Below are 20,363 nucleotides of genomic sequence, written 5' to 3'. Positions count from 1 at the left end.
CAGGTCTTTATGTGTGATGTGGGAGGTGGGAGAAGGCCAGCAGATCCCCAAACAGATTTTTATGGCAAACCTCAAGGATTTTTTGCACTTACATTGTCTTGCTTGTGGCTTTTTGCTGCAGATCCACCATCGAAGGAAAACCCTTATGAAGACATTGAGACCAACAGCCGCTGTTTGGGGAAGAAATGTGTCCTGACCTTCCCAGCATCCCCCACCTCTTCTGTACCTGGGACTCCCACTAAGGTACTTTGATTCAAGTGGCCACCTCTCCTGCTCCAGAAAGTTTTTGGGTGAAATCCAGGTTCTGTGTGGAAAAAGTGGAGTTTTGCTGATTTGGCTTTCATCATGTCAGACTTTTTTCCTTTTTGTCTTTTACCACTGCTCAGAGTACAGTGTGATAAGAGGATATTTGTTGCCCTTTAGCAAAGTAAAAACCAGCATTCCCTTATACAAGTGCTTTGTTGGCTCTCACTTTTTCACACCAGGGCTGCCTTCCCTGATAGAGGGGAAGATGTTTTGCTAATATAGCTCAAGAAAACTCTTCCTGCCCTCAAAGAGGGTATTTAAGTGCTTGGGTAATCAAGCCCTGCAGTCATCTTGGCTCAGTGTTGGTGGGCAGTACGCAGTCTGCCCGTGCTGATGCCAAGGTGCCTCTGCAGCCCCCTGCTTTAGGATACCTCTTTTGCTCTCTCCTGGATGAGATGGTTGCTGGTAACTTGGTTATGGGGGCCGATACTAAAAGGATGTCCCCACCAGCAGCACAGCTCACAGCCTGGTGCCATGTTCCTCTTGGCAGTGAAAACCAAAAGAAGTAAAACATTTGTCTGCACCTCTTGCTCTGAGCTTACCAAGGCCAGCCCTGCTCTCAGCCTCCTGAGCTGTTTTGGTTGGTTCCTGTTGTCTGTTTAGATAGTCCAAGTCTGGAGCAGCAGGGGCAGTGTGACAGCAGAAGTCATCTTGGCAACAACTGGGTTCGGAGTGGATAGCAGGGGTCTAAACATGGTTTTGCAGACCAGAGGGTTTTCCCATACTCTCCAAGCTACAGCTATTATTAGAACTGTTACCCAACATTTTCAGAAGTTTAACGTGCATCATTTCTTGACATGTTGCTCTTTTCCAACCAGCTTAATCAGCAACTGAGCTTTCTTCGGATAATTCAACACTTAAAAGTGAAAATTGTTCTGTGGTTCTCAAACCATTTTCTTTATTGCTGGTTTGACTAGAGCAGCAAGGGTCCATATATGAGTGTTGTGATGAAGTTGATTTCCTTCTAGAGAGCTTTGCAATCACCTGTGGCCCCTAATTTCCCACCTGTGCTATCAAAAGGGAGCTGCAGTGTTACATAGGAATGCCTTTCACCATAGCTGTGGTTCCCAGCAGGAGACACTTAGTAAAGAGCTGAGGAGAAGTAGTTACACTACAGTGCTTTGACATCTAAAAAACATGATCTGCATCAGTCAGAAAATCAGTGCTGCAGCTCTCTTGGCAACTAAGGAGTTTGCAGCTGCAGCGTGAATCATGCTGGGTAGCCTGCTCAGGCTAGAGACCGATGGAGAATGGGTCTGAACAGACTTTCAGTAGTAGCTTACATCACTAGTGCAGGATGAGATTCTTCAGTGTGGAGGCTCTTCCCAAACTCATTTTAAGATGTGATTTCTCTGTGGGTGGTAAGCGTTTTTGTGAGTTGAATGTCTTCTGCCAAACCATCCAGAGACACCTGAGCTAACCTGAATGAATGAATTGGTCTGGCTAATAACTCTGCTGAGTGTCTGTTGATGGAAGCAGCCTCAGCTACGATGCTGCTGTGACTTGTTCAGAACTAGCTTGGGTACCTCTCCTCCACACTGCTTAGTGCCACACAGATACATCCTCTGGGAGTGCAGATACGGTGCAACAAAAAGTGTGACTTAAACTTACCATAACTGCTGGGAAATTCTGTAGGAGGAGACAAAAAGGGTTCTTATTGAGCATCTTTCTGGTGAGAAGTGGTTTGCCTTTCTTTATCTGAAGCTGAGCTTTCTGCTTCTCTGATGCTAGTTTTGGTCAGGGACTTTAGAAACTTTATGCTGGTACTTAAATATCTGCTGTTGTGCTCCCACTGAACTTGCTAATGAGCTTAGGAGGAAACTAGTCTCCATAACTGTCTATCACAGTATTTCTTGTACCCTCCTCTGACATATTTTCTTCTGGCTACTGTCAAAGGCAACCGTATTGACAGTGATTTTTGTCTAGTCTCACCGCTTCTCTGTTCCTCCTGACTAGTTGCTCCGTATCCCAAATGCTTGTGGTTGGCTGGTTGGTTAGTCTTGTCCTGTTTACAGTCCCAGCCTCTGGATTACACAAGTCCTGGGAGATTTTTTTTTTCACACTGGAGCAAGGCTTCTTGGCCAACCCCTGAGATTACATTCTGGTCTGGAATGAATATGGGATGGTTGCATTTCTGGTCAAGATAGTCCTGGTCTAGCCCAGCAGCTGGGCAAGTTCCTCGTGTTTGCAGAAAGCTGTGAGCGTTCTCAGAGTTTGGGGGGTTGTTTTGCTAACCGAGTGCTGTGGCTGCCCCACTGGATTTACTGCCACGACAGTGTTGGCAGTGAAGCAAAGGTGCATAAGGTGCTGTGCTTATTCATTTCTTCTCCTTCATTCCCAGTTGCTTTCCAAGCCCATTTTTTTCCGGCAAAACTCAGAGCGGCGGAGTTTCAAACTGCCAGACATACGGAAACTGAGCCGTGATGGGACTGGGTCACCATCCAAAATCAGCCCTCCCTCAACCCCCAGCAGTCCAGATGACACCTTCTTCTTCTTGGGAGACCCTCAGAATGGCAAGAGGAGAAGGAAGATTCCCAAGGTAAGTCTAGGGCTTTCTCTCTTTTGCTTGGCTTCTCCCAGGCAGGAGCGTGAGTATGAGACAATGTTTCTTTAGTTTCCACTGTGGCATCCCTGGAGTATAGTTGTTGTCCTGGCAGTTGGCTTGACTTGTGTTTAACCCTCTTTCTGCCTGAAGGAGAAGGCTGGCAAACATCTCTGCAAGTTTTGAAGAAGTTATTTTTCCATCTGAGATATCATGATTGTCGGGAGAGATAAAATAAGAAGGGAAAAAAAAAAAGGCATAAGAGTTGAAGTTTGTCAGAGGGGAAAAAAGCAATTAATATTTTTGCAAAAAACATACCTCATTGTATTTCCTTCTGTGCTTGATAGGACAATCACAAATTGTCTGTGTGTTGTGTTGGTTTTCTCTCCTGGCAATCTGTTGTTCTTTGCTAGGTCCGATTCATGCATTGGGTGTTTCTAATTCAAGGTAGAGTGTGATTGTAGTTGAACGATGAAAATGCTGACATTTGAGTGACAAAAGGGGTTGTCTGTAGTCATAAGCATTTTCTGAAGCAATGTTTCCTACTTCATATATGGATACAGCATGACTCCATTTCAATTTTATTTTCTTCCAGAACTAGCAGGAAGTGTATTCAGTCCAAATGAGGTTTGGCAGCACTCTATCTATTGAATGTTTCAAAAACACAGTTATAAAAACACAGTTATTTATCCCAGTCTTTGCAGGACAAGCAGAGGCTACCAGGGACTGTCTGTGGTGATTTTGGTTTTTTTCTGAACCCACAGTTTTCATCTGGGGGAAAAAGGGATGTGTTTGTGTCTCTTTGTATCCTGATTGCCAGATCTGTGTTCTTGTTAGCATATCTGATGTTTGAATGCCCTCTCTGTATACCTCAGCTCTTCAGGAATGATCCAAAAACTACAAATGTCTAGGGTTGTCTTTCCCGATATGCCTACACATCTGTGCGTGGGCTTGAGCTCTATCAGTGTGTTCACACATACTTTATATCAGCTAGAGGGGAAGATTATAAGTACATATTTACCAGGCAGTGCCACTGAGCAGTCTTTAAGAGCAAGCTCAGAACTCAGATATACTGTGTCAATGGCAAGATCAACCTGAGACCTGAGCTGGGTGGCTGGGTGGAGGCTGCACTTCCACATCAGAGCATCCCGTCTCTCACTTAAACGACCTGGATTCAGAGTTCCCTGATGAAGTGTGCTGTGGGCATGTCTTCCCTTGACCTCTCAGGACATGTGTGCAGGGATCCCAGACTTTCTGGAATAAATCTGGATGTTGTGGCCATGTCCTGCTGCTCCTGCCTGGGACCTTGACAAGGAGGCAGCTCTGCTTGAGGAGGCTTGGGGAAGCCTGGCATGGTCCTTCTGCAACTCCACTCCTCTTCAGGGATGGATGGGGAGGCCAGAAGCACTGAATGAGCCACTAAGCCCAGCTATGCCCCAGACTGAAATGTCGTCTCTCCTGGTCAGCTGGGAGACCAGGGTTGCATAGCCAACCACTAGGATGAAGTACTTTGGCATCATTGGCTCCCACCCATCTCAATTTCTTCAGCATTCCTTATATGATGTGTTTCCCCCGTGCTTGATGTGAAGGCTTTTCCAGCAGATGTTAAAGGCATAAAGACATTAAAATTTGCTGGCGTTTTCCAGCCAGTTTTCTACTTTTCAAACCTTCAGACCAGGGCGGGTTCCCAAGGGACCTTCTGGTGCTCACTGGAGTGTGGACCACAGTCTGGAGAGGCCCAGGTGGGCATCGTTGAGCTCATATGGCCACAGAGTGTGGAAGTGTATTAAGACCTGGCCTTTCATCAGGGCTTGTTCCCCTTGACTCCTGCCACACCAGCATGACTGTACTGCTTCTGTACCAGAGTGAGCGTGGTCGTTGGCAGTGTAGATGCAGGTTGCTGTGCAGGGTAGATGCTGGTAATTGTCAGTTCTGGGCCATCAGGTGAAGAGTTTCAATATGGCCAGGGTTGGGAAAGAGAGCACTTTGCATGAACTTCTAATTTCCTTTCTTGCCTGGGGAGGAAAATAACCTTGTTTGTTTGTTTGTTTGTTTGTGTGTTTGCTGAGCAGCTTGTGTTGAAAATCAATGCCATTTATGAGGCACGGAGGGGAAAGAAACGCGTCAAGAGACTATCGCAGTCTACAGAGAGCAATTCAGGGAAAGGTAAAGGAACTTTGAATCATCACACACCTAAGACTTTTTGAGGACTTGTCTTAGAGTTTAGGCTGGCTTAGTGATTTATGTGTTGTTTTCTGGCACTTCTTCCTCTCCAGGGTGAGATTGAGTTGGGGCTTCTACCCTTTCTTTTGGGAAGATAAAGGCTGTTCCTCTGCCCAAAAGGCTTCCATTAAAATGGAACTTTTTTTTTGTTTTCATGCTTCATTTTCATTCCATGGCTTTACATGATAACCTTATAGGTCGAACTAAAAATGTCTCCCTTTTTGATGTTTATTTCTGGAACAGGCTGGAAGCTTTGGAAAGGAATGTTCTGTCCAAAGAGACTGATTTGTTGAGATCAAAATATTTTGCGGGAATGTGTCACTTTAGTGAACTGTCCAATAGAAGATACTAGATTTTGAAACAGTCCTGGTTCCTTCAGCATCCCAATAAACAAATGGCCTCAGCTGGGATTCAGTTTTTCTAGACTTGACTATAGGACCATCTCCATCATAGCAAGATTGAGACTTTCAACCTCCCACTGTCAATTAACAACTTGCCAGAAGTGTTCGGATACTTCAGAGCAATTACTTTTAAAATTCTCATCTCTGTAAATCTTAAAATTATGTCCTTCCAATACCGTATTTTTTTCCAAAACACCCTAATTTCCAGCAAAAGGTGACCACCAGCTCTATTTGTTTCCCACAATTACTTGCGACTGTTTATCCTATTTTATATAGGATATACACCCACAGGGTGGATGAGTGTGTTATATGAACCTTCAGGGAAAGCATCCCAGGCTTGTCTCTACATCATTTTTTGTACCACTCTCTGAAGTGTCTAAGGCATCATTGACAGAAACAGGCTATTTGACCATATAGATCTTGAGTCTGATTCAGTCTGGCAATTGGGGTTTGTTTGTTTGTTTGTTTTTATCCCTTGTCCTGCAAACTGCTGCATATTAATCAGTATTTTGCCTTGGAGTTGTGCTTGTACAGAGTTGGATAAAATACCGCTCTGGCATTTTATTCTTTATGCAACTCTTTTGGCTCTGCAAAATTTATTTTGTTGTTTGTTTTTATTATTATTATTCCTTGAATGAATGAGAAGATACCAAGGTTGGTAAGCTAAATGTCTGTGGGTATATGCACCCTTGAAAAGAGCAAGGCCCTTGGGATCTATACTGTCTTCCCCTTGAAGTTTCCAGGCCTGGCTTTTTCATGCCAGTGATAAGAAATGCACAGTTATAAACAGGCTTTACTTAATTCATCTTCCTTTTTCTCTTTTCCTAGTTACAGATGAAAACAGCGAATCAGACAGTGACACTGAAGAGAAGCTGAAAGGTAAGGCAAAGGTGTGAAGGGAGCAAATGGCTCCTGATAAACTCTGCTTTGAGATCCTGGGACAGGATCTGCGTTCTGCTTTTGGAGAAGGAGCTTTGTTTCCACTCAGAATGCAGTGAGAAAACGAAGATCTCAATACTGCAGTAGAAAATCCGTGGGCAGGGGACTATAGGAGTCCAAAACAAACATCTGTTCCAATTCCCATCAAAGCTCTTTGCACTGGCTTTCCTAGGAGATGGCTTGGACACTGTGGAAATACAATAAGATTTTTTGAAGTACACAGTCACAGATGTATGACCAGGCTGACAGAAGCAGTATTGCATGGGACTGGGTGTTCAGAAACCCCACTGCGCTTTTACTTAGGGAGAAAAACCACCAGTCAGACCAACTAGCTAGGACAACAGAATTGCACTATCTGAATTGTTGCCTACACTGCATTGTTTGCTGCACTCCAGTAGAGGTATATGTATGGTGGTCTCCATAATGCTCTTCTGAAAGCTTGTACTGGTAATTACCCCTGTGACATGGTGGTGGCATTACAATCTTCGGGGAATTTATATGGCAAATTCAAAGTCCTGGCAGAGTTAGAATGCAAGATGGAAACTCCCTCAGATTCCAAAGTTTCCTAACTCACTTGCACGCCTGATCTGGGTAGCAGGTCAGTTCCCAAGCTGAAAAGACAGGCGTAAGCAGCAGTTCCCCCTCTGTGTCAACCGCAGCGCGTTGTGCTTTGGAGTGTTTGTCCTTACCCTCTTTCAGGTTTTTAGAACAGAAGCCTCAGACTGAGTTCTGTCTTGTGCTTCCCACACAAGAACTACTGTATGCTCTTGCTGTCCTCTGCATTGGGAAATCTTGTATCTGTACTGCTGTGTTAGCAAGATCAAGCTGAAAATTGCTGCCACCACCTACCTTTTGACAGGTTCTCAGATTCACCTGGAGGCAGTCAGAGAAGGTTTGCCCAGAAATTACATTCACAGCTGATTGAAACATGATGTTGTGAAATATAGTCCATGTTCAGATGCCGCTGAGAGAGGCAGTGTAGATGTGGCCATGAAGACTCAAACTCTTGTTTTACTGGTTCCCATAGTGAATCGTGCAACACCCTGGGTTTCTCTATAACATCTGTATAATTACAGCTAGGAACTACCAATACAGAGAATGATGGAGATCATGTGAAGTCACCTCAAATCCAACAGCACTGGACTCAGAACAATATACACCTGGATCTGAGTGGCTGTGCAAATCTACATAAGTGTGAAGAGGAGCTCTGGCACTTGCTGTTTGCTCTAGCTACGCCTGCATTTTGCTTTTGTGCCTTTTTGAACTGTCAACTTTCCTATTTTTAAATAGGAAAGTGAAATTATTTAGCAAGTCCTTTTTATCTGGGACTTTAGATTTTGTATGTTTGAACTTAGCAGACCAAACACACCAGCCAGTTACCTCTGCTTAGCAAGTCCCCGTACATCATCTGAGACACAGTAAATCATCAGACAGCAATCATCAGACTGCATGTCAAAGCCGTAAGTGCTGACCCTTGGGAAGGAACAATGTCAAAGACAAACTCTGCCATGATGACAGCAGTACAGTCCTGGTATCTGTAGTAGGTTGTGCAGAATATAAACAGTGCAGAGCTTGAGCAAGCTTTTCAGAAGCTCTCTGCATTGCTGTTACACTGCTCCTTTTGAAGTTCCTGGTGAAACAGAAACCACTTCTGAAAGCTTTTGAAGAATTACAGCCTTAAAGCAAATAGCATAAGAGGTGATGAGAGAAAGGAGTCTGAGCCATCTTTCCAGAGCTTTAGCTGCCCAGGGACCGTTACGCTCTCTGGTTTAAGAGACACTTCGAGATTGCTTTAAATTTTATTGTCTGGAATAGTCCACGAGCAGCACAACTTTACCAGACAAAAGGTCAAGAGTCTGTGCTGAAGTTTATACCATCTCTCAGGAAACCCTGTCTCCCAAGTATATGTCTAATGTATTTGGAGTTTCTGCAGTATCCCTGTGGTGTTGTTTCTGTCAAAATGTTGTCTTGCCACCCATATTCCCAAAAAGCACAGTTGTGAGAATGTCCTGTAGTCTCTGCTTGTAGTTAATTCTTTCTTTCTTTTGTCATAGGACTAAGGGAGACATCCTGGAGATTTAATTTGGGATGCAACTGTAACACAAAGCAAGGGGGTGGTCTTAGGGAATCTCATCTGGTCTCTTCTCAGCAGGCAGCTTTTCATTACTTTCTGCGCTGGAATGTTTATTGTCCCACAGCTCATGTGCGTTGCAGTTACAGCTTTCTTGGCAGTTTTTCTTGTTTTCCCATTGTCTTGGGTGAGCTTGTAGAAACATGGCCCTGAGAGATAAGTTTTAGGCACAGGAAGGACTGGCATGAGCCAACCTTTTTCATTTGCACCTCTTTTCAGGTTTTTTGTTGTTGGCCTACGGCCCAGCCTGCGTTACCAAAGCTGGGAGTCCCCAGCATTACTCAGCTAGTGGAGCCCTAGCCTGACCCAAGTGCTGGTCTTATAAAACCACGGGGATCGCTACTCACAGCGTCCTTTGAACAAAGGCGATCAATCACCTAACCCTGCTGGCTTTGAAAGATGCATAAATGAGTGCTAGGAAGATTGCCCAGACATTATCTGCTATGCCGTGTCCCATGTATGTCTCAGTTTGGGTTGTCTTCAGCTGTAAAAGCTATCCATGAAATCCTTCTGCTGCCAAAGCTCTTCAGGGTGATGGCACTCACAAGATTAGGTCCCATCTCTGTCAATATTTATAGTTCAGCTTCCAAATGGTTCCCACGTCTTACTCGGCCACTGACAAAGTAAATGCAGTGAGGTGGTTTCAAGTTTATCTGTAAGTCTCTGCAAAGCAGTATTGGTGCTCTGTGCAAAGAGCTAGACAAAGTCACAGTCTCTGCTCTTTTCTCTGTAGCTCACAGCCAGCGCCTGGTGCATGTGAAATCTCGCCTGAAGCAAACGCCGCGGTACCAAACCCTGGAACGGGATTTGATTGAATATCAAGAGAGGCAGCTGTTTGAGTACTTTGTTGTGGTGTCACTGCACAAGAAGCAGACTGGGGCTGCCTATGTCCCTGAAGTTACCCAGCAGTTCCCGTTGAAGGTGCGGTGCCTGTCGGGAAAGTCTCACTGACATGTCTCAGATTGCGTGGTGCACTTGCACAGCTGGAGAAGCCACAGCTGCTCTGTTGACCACATGTTTTATCAGTAACCCCTCTGCTGTGTCAGTGTTCAGTGAGACTGAAGATAGAGGGGCTGCAGTCACCCCCTGAGAATTGTCATGGTATTCCTCACTCTTGAAAGAGCAGCTGATTTAGATCTTCTGTTACCCTTGGCTGTGACTTTTATGTAGCTATTCCCTTTCTCCTCCTTTTCTCTTTAAAGAAAACTGACACTTGGGAAAAGACACATGTTCTTAAAGGGAAGGCACAGCTTTCACCAATAGTCTGTCTCAAAATTAGGAACATTTTGGAGGAATGGGAGAAACACAGAACCAGTGTGACAGTGTGTTTGTAAATGGGATGTAGCCAATGCTCCCCTCAGACTTCAGTTCTCTCGCCCCTTGCTGGAAGATGCGTCCCAGATTGAAGCCACAATACAGCAGGGGCAGATGCTGCAGATGCAGGGCTTGGTGGAATAGGGGGCACAGAGTTACTTTAAGATATCTAAAGATTAGGTGAGCCAGAATCACAGAAATTTTAATATCTTCCAGGCAGAAGCTTAGCCTCTGTCATCACCTCTTCATTTGTCACAGGAAAAATATTTGAAGTCATTCCATCCCAACATGACTAATTGGAAACATTCCTTGTCTCTGTTCTGCTAGCTCGAGCGCTCATTCAAATTCATGCGCGAGGCAGAAGATCAGTTGAAAGCTATTCCCCAGTTTTGCTTCCCTGATGCAAAAGACTGGGCCCCCATCCATCAGTTTGCCAGGTAAGTACTGTACTTTGTATCCTGACTCATGAGAAACAGATTTACATATCCAGCTAATTAAATATGAGAGCTGTTACAGTAGAAAATTGGGCAGAGCCCTGAGAGGGGTGTATTGGAAATGCAAAAGTATTGTGGGTTTATTGGGTTGGTATGTCAGAGCCTTTTAATGTGGGTGAGGGTGTCTTGTCATCCTGGTTTCTCTTTCTGCAGTGAGACATTCTCATTTGTCCTGACGGGGGAAGATGGAAGCAGGCGATTTGGATACTGTAGGAGGCTGCTGGTAATTATCCCTGGTTTTTTCTTTTCATAGAGATGCAGCCTTCTGTGGAGTTGGTGTTACTGGCACCTGTTCTGGAAAGTAGAAGTTGCTGCTCTTCTCTTTCAGTGTGGAAAGAAAGAGTGGCAACAGAGCAGCTTTGCTCTCTTCTGCTCTGCTAAGAGCCAAAATCCCTCTCTGAGTACCACCTTCCAGCCCAGGCATAGCTCTTTTACCTTTTCCTCCAGCGCTTAATGTTATGACCATGGAGTGTTGTTTCACCTCTAAGCTGAAGATAAGAGTTCATCTCCCTTAGGTTTAGGAAGCTACTGAACAACTGTCAAAACCTGTGCTGGTCCTGTAGGCTCAGAGTTCTCTGTGTGGAGCAGTCTGGCCTGCTTTAGTCATTTGACTTAGGGAGGTTGGGATCATACTGTGGATATGCCCATTTCTCCTCACTGTTTCTAGCATACGAGGGTTTGAGCCAGACTTAAGGTACTGTCATCAGCAGCGTGCTGTCAAATGTCTGCCAGTTTTTGAGCCAGCAAGTGAGCTGCAGAACCAAGAGACCAGTCACTCTGTCTCTGCAGTAGTTATAAGTGACATTATCTTGGTGTTTTTTGTGTGTGTATTTGTGTTTGTCTTGAAAGCCCAGTGGGAAAGGGAAGCGTCTCCCAGAAGTTTACTGCATTGTGAGTCGCCTTGGATGCTTCAATCTCTTCTCTAAGGTGAGGGGGGTGAGGGAATTTGTGTTGTAGGACAAGAGGGATCTGAAAGTGAAGTCAGCACCACAAGAATGGGGATCAAGGAAGCTGATGGTTGAAGAAAGGGCCTGAAATGGTGTTGGGAAGGCAACTACCTGCTATGTCCAGAAACTAGCAAAAACATGGTTAAAAGGAAAACTAGATTGTCAGCTGTTGCCTTGTTCTTTCAGCAGAACTACCAGAACACAAGCACTGAGAGATTAAAAGGTGGAGCCCTGACTCCAGGGGTGGTGGGGAGTTTGCACAGTGTAAGCTTTCCATTGACCTCACTGGAGCTAGGTTTCTCTAGCTGAAGGAAATCAAGAGTCTTCAATTGCACCTTTTACCTTCTTCCTTATGATTCAAGGCTCTGTGTACATGCTGGGTTAAGGAGACAACGTAGATGCTGGTGCACTTTATTCCTGGTGTTACCTCCCTCCTCCTGATTTACAAGTTTTTGTGTCTTCATGCTTTTATTTCAGATCTTGGACGAGGTTGAGAAAAGACGGGGCATTTCCCCTGCCTTGGTGCAGCCTCTCATGAGGAGTGTCATGGAGGCACCTTTCCCAGCTTTGGGACGGACAATTACAGTCAAGAACTTCTTGCCAGGCTCGGGAACAGAGGTAAAGACACCATCCTAGAGAGAGGGACATTTAGGCCATGAAATAGTTCAGGATTGGTGACTGGAAGTTGGGATTGTGACATAACACTGTCCTTCATCTTCAAGGACAGATTATCTGATAACTGTGTGGAGAAGCTAGGAAGTAAAATAGGGGACCAGACATGGACACTTCAGTGACTTCAGAATCAGAAGGGAAATGATATGGTAAAAATGAATTTAAGGACACAACCATGCTAATATGGCAAAATGAAACAGGGCATTGGCCGTGAGGCCAAGTGGCACACACTGGTGGGCCCCATGCTGTGCAGCACATGACCTTGGATCTGCTCAAGTCTCCCCCACACTTAACTTCCCTGAAGGCAGGATTCGTAACATGTGCTCCAGCTTTCTTAATACAGAGCCACTGTTCGTGTGGGACAGGGCATAGGGTTCTGGTCAAAAAATACCTGAAGCCACAGAAGGGAGATGTTGCAGCCTTTTCAGAATGGCATTTTCACAGCATGGAGGTGAGGGTACATGTTGCATCTCCCACACTGTGGTGTAAGGACAGTGGGAGGGTTTTAAGAGTACAGAGCTTTTGAGCATAGCACTGAGGGACTGTGGGAGGGTGGAGGGAGCCAAATTGAATGTGGTCTTGGCCATACTTCCTGTGTGCCTTGAACGTGAGAGAAAGAGAGCGAGTTGATACAGGTTGTGTCTGGGGGTTTTCACCATGGCACTACATGATGGCATTCTCCTCAACCAAAGTGAAAGCAGTCCAAACTAAATGAAATTACTGCAAAGCACATGCATAGCTGGTTAAAATCTGCACTTGAGGAGTAGAGTCCAAATAGTATGCTGTCAGGCTGTGAGAATGTTTTGGCTGTTTTGTTTCTCGGATCCTTAATGTTCATTAATTATCTGGTTGATGGCATAAACCCCACATTTAGACAATGGGTAGATGACAGCATTGGGATGGGTTGCAGGGAGTTTGGAGAGTAAGGGATTAAAATTCAAAATGACCTTGCTAAACTGAATGTTTGGTCTGAAATTCAATATGGAGAAGAGCAAAACGCTGAGAAGAAAAAATGAGTAGTGTAATACAATATGGAAGTAACTTGAGGGAGCAACAGTACTTCAGAAAAGCATCTGGTGGTATAGTGGGCCATAAAGTGAGCAGAAGTAACAGTATGGTATGATTTAGACAAACTCATGAATTGTGAAAGCAAGTGAAAGGATGAATAATAAATAAAATCGAATTTTCTACTTTCCAGCATTGGTGGAAATTTATTTCCAAAAAACACAAACACTAGGAGACTAGTTCCACTTCCTAAGTGGTTTAGAAAATACAGGCAAAGCTTGAGAAAATTGTTTGCTTAATATAGAAAACAAAGGACAAAGGAGGACACATGATAATAACCTTCCAATATACAAGAAGTTTTCCACAGAGAGGGAGGTGACCAGTTGTTCTGAGTGTATACTGAGAATAAGACAACAAATAGCTGAAGTAGTTTGCCACTGACATGTTTCAGCTGCAGGCTTGGTGTGGGTAAGGGTAGTTCAGAACCAGAATAATTTTCTTGTGAGATTTATGAAATGTGTGGTGTTGGAGGCTTTCAGGAACAATTTAGATAAGCATCTGTCTAAGATAAAGAGTATGAAGTGCTAAGGTGCTGTGACAGGAATTACTTAAGTAGATATAAACAAAGAAAAATGTCCACAGGCTGCTCTCTTCTGTAACTGATACAAAAAATGTATAGTCAGTAGGTTGGGCATCCCGATTCTTGCAGTAAAAAAAAAATTTAAAAAAATCATAACTGTAAAAATGAGAGTGCAAATGTGAAAGCCTCCGTGCCATTCTGCTGCGAGAATGCCAGAAATCCTGGAAACCACTCCTAGCTGGACACAAACTAGTTTTCCTCCTTATGAAGCGCTCCCTGTCCTCAGTCCGGAGGGGAGAACTTGTGGTTGGTCTCATGCTGTGTCCATTGGAGTGGACTTTGGATCGTCTTCAGCTTCATCTGGAAGAAGGATTTGTGGGAGGTAACACAAGGAAAGACTGTCTGGGGGTTTAACTCTGTGCAGTGCTCTCCAGCGCCGTTGGTAATGCTTGTTAGCTGTCTGTGCTCACCACAGTATGGGTGGACAGCAAGAGCTGACCTCTGGTCTTTTTCTCTCCAACAGGTCATTGAGCTGCGGCGGCCTCTTGACTCCAGGCTTGAGCACGTTGATTTTGAGTCCTTGTTCACATCCCTCAGCGTGCGGCACCTGAGCAGAGTCTTCGCCTCCTTGCTTCTGGAAAGGAGGGTGATCTTTATCGCAGACAAGCTCAGGTACCCTCTTGCATTTCCTTAAACAAAATGCTTCCGAGGAAGGAAGGCTGAGAAGACTGCAGTGACTCATCTCTCTGCCTTGTTCTTTTTTTCCTTCTCTCCTCTTTTCTAACTTCTTATCTCATGTGAGTAGGGCTTTACTTCCCAGGAGTGGGAAACTCGGACCATGCACCATAATTTCGCTTTGCAGCTTTCTAGAAGCATGCTGCATCTTGTCCCCAGGGAGAGCCATATTCCCTGTCCTCCAGATGGTTTTAGAGCAGAGGCCTGGTGCTAAATAAATGAAACCTCTCCTTTTGCTCCATGATGCTGCAGTGTTCCCCACTGAGCTGTGCTGGAGTACCCAAGGATCAAGCCTCAGGCAAAGGTCACTGTCCCTTCTGGCTTGTTCCCTCATGTCACAGAATCTTCTTAAATCTAAAGCTTGTATTTTAATACTGGTTCCTACAGACTTTTTTTCTTATGAGAGGTGAAAGTAAAGGATGGAGTGAGGAGGGAATGAGACAGAGGCCTTCCTTCTTCTATTTTGAATCTGCTCAATTTGTGTTTTTTGTTGGGGTTTTTTGTGGTTTTGTTTTTTGTTTGTTTGGGGTTTTTTAAAATTTTTTTTTTTTGTTTGCTCTCCTAAATTATGAAAATGGACCCAGGTTTCTTTAAGATCTTGTGCAGCTGGTGGCTGGCAGCTCTCCAGCCCTTGAAGCACTTGAGGATTCAGGGAGGAGAGTTCGCCAAGGCTGGGGAAAGAAAAGCTGCCTGGATGAGTAATGACACTTCGGAGCACGCTCAGGTTTCAGGAGTGAACAGTGCCCCTAAGCTGTCTGTTTTCACAACTTCCAGCCAGCAGGCTGCAGCTCCGGGACTGAGCACTGGGGCAAAGGATGGGGAGGCCCCTTCTACAGGAAAGCTAAGGGAAAAATTCAACCTGCAGGGTTCCAGGGCTCTTTGTGGGCAGAACTCAGGCAATCTCATCACAGGAATAGGAAGGCTGGAGAGAAGGAAGCTGTAGCATCCAGGCAACACTGGCTGCTTGCAGTTTTTGACAGCTGCCTTGGGTCAGAAAGGGGAAGATTTGCCTCATTATAATAACTGATACATTATATGCATAGATATTTAGTATTCTGGATACTTAAGCCACAAGTTTCATGCAGAACATTCAGACTTGCATCGAAAATGAGAGAATTCATCCAAATGCTATATTTCTACATAGCATATATGATTTATGTGATAATTTATTATGGCACGCTTTTCTCCTTCTCTGTAGGACAAATTTTACATTTTGAGAAAATCTCTTAAGGGGACAGATGATGTTGTAATCTCTCCATGAGGGCTGGGTGGTAAGAATAAAAGTGAGGGAACTTTTTTTTTCTTTTTTTTTTTTTTAAGGCATCACTTTAGAATAAACCTTTATTTACTCGATCTTTTCCTATCACATCTTCATATGACAGCACACCACCACGTTTTCTGAGCATGGTGTGTGTTACAGAATATCTCTAATTCAAAGCACTCCTATGGGTTTTGATGGTGTTTTGCCCTCTGTATCATTTGTCAGTATATCCAGGGTCCTTAGGAATGAGTTCAGCTGCCCAGGTCTGTAAAAGAGAATGGGAGAGAGCTATAGAATCATAGTTTCTGGAATCTCTAAATATACCATTAACAGCTTTCTTCTGGAAAAAAAGAATTGTCACGTTTTAAAGATCCAGGGACTGTTAGGCCACAGGGCTCAGACTCAAATATTTACTGTAGGTTTGCCAGATCTCTACAAGACTTTTAGTATTTGATGTTTCTGAAAAGACTTTGCTCTGAGCAATTGCAGGAGAGTCTTTTTCTTTTCCTGTGACAAAATATGAAGTTTCTCTGTCCCTCATTTTTGTGGAGAAAGAACTTGATAATTACCCCAAAGGACTGTAAAGGCTTGAAAAACAGAGAACAAAGACAATAACCCTCAAAATTAAGTAAACTATTGTATTTTAATCCAGTCCAGTGACTTGAGTGCACTGAATTGTTGAGCCTTTCGTAAGGTAAACCATGTCTTCTACTTGTTGGTGGAAAGCTGATGGTATTGTAGATACAGGACCTTCTTTTCAAATAATACTTTTCCTTGGTCAGGAACACATTGAACTCAATGAATTTTAAGTAGTATTTACTTCAGGGGTGAAAATGCCAGTTTCAGAGGAAAGAAAAGGAATACTTTTTAGCAATAGTTTAAGAGAAGAAAAAAAAAAAGATAAAAGCAGCTGTTGGAAACTGCTCAGAGGTTAGGAATGCTAGAAATAATCCAGCTGAGATAGATTAATGGGGAGAGTGCAGGTGACATGGTGAAAGATGCATAATAAATTACATGTATCATTCATCTTTGCAGTTTTTCATGTGGGCACTATCAACAACCATCTGTACATGTGTTTAGAGGTGTGTCTGAGTGTGAGTGACATAGAAAATGATGTATGCAATTTATTTACATCTTTTAATTGCTATAAAATCAGTCTGTGGGAAATGAAAGCTGAAAGGTCTTTTGCCAAATACTGTGTGAACTGCGAAATGTTTTCAAGCTGAGCCAAAAAATGCATCTAACAAGTGTACAGCAAGTAAAATACTTTGTCTTTTCCATCTTTAGAATGAACATTGAGTGTTTTTAAAGACCTGTCAATCTACAGCTTGGCAACGGAAAAGGAAAGAATTTAGTTTATTAGTTTTGGATTTTTTTCCCCCCTCCCCTCTATCACTATGGAAACTGGAGTGTACATTGCCTTGCAACCCAGGAAAATGACTTTGTTAAAACTTTGTTGGTCTGTGTACTCTTCTCTAGCTTTTGTTCGCTCTCAGTGCCTTGTGAAATTTTGCCACTTTTATCTGGAAAATGTCTTCTAAAATGTTGGTCATTAGTGCCTCGAACTGCGTGCCAGGCAGCATCACCTGGAAACAAAAGCAGCTCTGGCGTTGCAGTGCCTAAGCTGTGCCATGGCCTCCACCACTCCAGGACTAAAGTTTACAGTGCAGTAGCGAACAAAAGCTAGAGAAGAGTACACAGAGAGGACTTTTTAAATCAGGAGAGCTTGTATACATAGGCTTAAAATCAAGGCACCCTTTTTCCAGAGCTCCTTCCTCAAAAGCTTGTTGTGGATCTGACCAGCTCGAGCAATTGCCTCTGTCCCTGCCAGAAACCACAGCTGTGTCAACAACACAAAGTGGCAATTGTTATCAAAAGCAGATCTGAAAGAATTAGAGGAGACACTTTAAATGTAGTCATCCCCAGTAAAAGGTAATTAATCATCAAAATAAGCCTTTTCCATGTGCTACAACGACAGTCTGATCTGGGACTGAGATTCCCAGCCTCCTAGATTTCTCCTTTTTGTATTGTGGCTGGGGGGAAGAAGAAACCCAAGGATGAAGTTTGGATGTCATATAATAGTGTTGTTCCTTCAGAGCATGTTAATGCTCATGTCTTCACCTGCATTAACCTGGCACGTCGGTGGGAGGCAGTGACGGTCCCCTCAGCTGATGGAACCTGGCGTTGTCCTGGCGATTTGTGTCACAGAGCAAAGTTTGGAAGCTCCTGTGCCTGTTAAATGTTGTAAACCAGATCTGTGATCCATCATAAGTAAATCCAGATGTGACACAGTGTCAGAAGTCCAAAGGTGTTTGTAAAATGAATCCTACTGTAGCAGAGCTTATTAAAAAATAAAAAAAAAAGAAAAAACATATAATCAACCCATGTTTAATTGACAAATCCCAGCATATTTTCAGCAGTTTAGTTCATGTAGGGAGCAAAGGGCTTCCTGGCATTAAACTCCAAAATGCTGATTGATTCAGTAGTGTTTTTCAGAAATCATGAAGTATCCTAAACCCAAAGAAGGATTCAGCTTGGGGTTTTTTACCATAGGTGCTTGCCTTTGGAGTGGAAAGCTGGGAACCCTGTAGTCAGTCTGAACTTTGGGAGGAAAGCAACCAATCTGAGCCACCAGTATCCTTCCTTAGGAGCTGTTCTGAGTTGTCAGGGTGTCTGTAATACCATTGTTCTGACCGAGGGAGTGCTCAGCCAGAGAGATCTGTGTGTCCGTCTATATCCAGATCCTTTAGGGAGGGATCTGACATGTTCTTTATGTACATCAATACTTTTTAGCCTCTATACTAGTGATATCTCAGTCTTTGCTGCAGGCTCCTGTGCAAGTGACATCAAACATGCAGCTCAGCTGTGTTCCCCACAGGAGGCTGAATGAACCCTTCAGAACATGCACTTTAAAGATCTGCAGTATTTTAAGGATTAGCTGTTGAAACTAAAAGCCTTAAAAAAGTGGTGTCTGTGTCCCATATGACCTCTGTGGCCTGAGGGCCTGCATGGCACTCCCCAGAGCACACTGCAATCGCATCAGGTAGACCTCTTCATTCCTGATGGCATCTGGAGTGCACCAAGCAAAACGCAGCATCTGGGTCAGTATTATTGCAATGGCAGCAGTCGTCAACGTGGTTATGGTGCAAGAGTCCTGGGGTATCAGGATTTCTGTAGGGACATTGGCTGTAGCTAGCCAAAGACATTGGCTGCCTGTTTGGTATAAAAGATCTGACTGACACTGAAATAGTTAGTGCTTTGAGAGTGTGTTAAACCATTCTGGTTGTGTTGTGCACATCAACTGTGCTGGATTCTGTGCACATCTCACAGAAAGAGGCATCCAGATTGAGCAGTCCCAGAACTTCAGTGGCCATGTTCACCTTCTGCTCAGAGGGGTATCTGCTGTGTTACAACTGTGGTGTAGTTTGGGCAGTCTCCCCCATTGCTGCTGGCTGAGGAGCACATGGGCACAGAGATGGCATGAAAGGAATTTATCACACTGGGTTCTTCTGCGAGGCTCAGTAGCCATGGTGGGAATCAGCAGTCCTTTAGTGCTCGTTGGAGTGCCATATCCAAGAGAAGGAGAGTGCTTAGGCTTGAGTCATTCCAAAGGACCGAGGTTCCGCTGTGCTCCTGGCAAGCTGCGGCTCCCTGAGAGCAAGTCTGACTGATTCTCATGTGGAAGAGGCACCTCAGTGTTACCTCCTTCGTGTCCATCTCTGAACTGCTCTGCCTTTGAAGGAGGCTCACAAACCTCAACCCTATTGGTATTGTTCCCTGAAAATGTCTTCCACAGTGAGAAATGTTTCAGAGCAGAGGTCATTAGGATTTATCCTGGAGATGATGAGGCATTCACAGATGGAAATGTGGAAGGGGAAGCTTTATATTTTACTTCCCACTGCGTGGTGCTTACAGTTTCAGACTCACACAGCTCTGTCTGTGACTTCAACTAACTGGACCTCAGCCATCTTTCCTCCCACTTAATCTCTCACATACCTTGTGTATTCACTGGGACTTGAGAGCAGGGTTGAGGAAAGAACAAGCCACCATAAATAGGAGACAGCATGTCATAATATCTCACCATGCCATAAATAACCATGGAACAGCTGCTCACTGTTCCTCTGTGGAGCTACCTGGCATCACAGAGATCCTTTCCCTTGGTTTTCAAGTTTGGTCTACAAAGGCAGTTCCCACCTTTAGGCAAGAAAGTTGGATGTGCCTTCAAGATTGAGGATTTGTGACAGAGGGAAACTTCTAAGACTAGTCCAGTGGTGGTGGTCCAAGAGCTGGGCCACAGTGCTGCACACAAGCAATGAAAGGAGGAGTTCTTTCAGCTTTCACCATGATGTTGTTTTTATTACTGAGGTTATTATCAGTCAGAAAATGAGAAGTGGAAAATATGCTCTGTGTTAACAGAGGGGAAGAGAAGCCTCTGCTTTTGCATCTGCTAGCATAGCCTGAAATGTATGGGTGTGCAAGTAAGACCACCTTGAAGGAGGCAGCTTTTAAAGGATCTCATTAACTTGGAGTGCACTTCTAAGATGGCACGTTCATTTTTGTTGCAATTCCTTTCTTGATTAGCTTCTATGAAAGATACAAGAGAAATAATGTACCCTGATACTGTTCCCATATTTTTTCTGGGTGGTTTGGGGTGTACTTTTGTTTGGTGGTTTGGGTTTTTTTGGGTAAATGTTCCTGTTTCTTACTAGGTCTGTGTTGTGTCATTATTTTCATTTCTCTCAGATTAATTATCTGCCTTGCATATATGGTAGACACAGCAAGACATGGGCTTGCTGATGAGGTCAGGCACAGC

General features: G+C 44.1%; 1 protein-coding gene across 1 annotated transcript in view; it reads left to right on the top strand.

Annotated features, from left to right (window-relative positions):
* Nucleotides 1-20,363, top strand: part of DENND2A (DENN domain containing 2A) — a 36,082-nt gene that overhangs the window by 7,543 nt on the left and 8,176 nt on the right. Inside the window, exons 4-13 of the mRNA XM_010167512.1 lie at nt 122-243; nt 2,648-2,845; nt 4,921-5,014; nt 6,301-6,351; nt 9,276-9,463; nt 10,184-10,293; nt 10,504-10,573; nt 11,200-11,277; nt 11,775-11,915; nt 14,078-14,226. Coding sequence (XP_010165814.1) covers nt 122-243; nt 2,648-2,845; nt 4,921-5,014; nt 6,301-6,351; nt 9,276-9,463; nt 10,184-10,293; nt 10,504-10,573; nt 11,200-11,277; nt 11,775-11,915; nt 14,078-14,226 — 1,201 coding nt within the window. The remainder of the gene's footprint in view (nt 1-121; nt 244-2,647; nt 2,846-4,920; nt 5,015-6,300; nt 6,352-9,275; nt 9,464-10,183; nt 10,294-10,503; nt 10,574-11,199; nt 11,278-11,774; nt 11,916-14,077; nt 14,227-20,363) is intronic.

The sequence above is a fragment of the Antrostomus carolinensis genome, unplaced genomic scaffold (assembly GCF_000700745.2).
Source record: "Antrostomus carolinensis isolate BGI_N321 unplaced genomic scaffold, ASM70074v2 scaffold4815, whole genome shotgun sequence".
NCBI classification, from domain to species: domain Eukaryota; kingdom Metazoa; phylum Chordata; class Aves; order Caprimulgiformes; family Caprimulgidae; genus Antrostomus; species Antrostomus carolinensis.
Note: the sequence above shows the minus strand (reverse complement) of the source record. Positions and strands in the feature narration are given on the sequence as shown.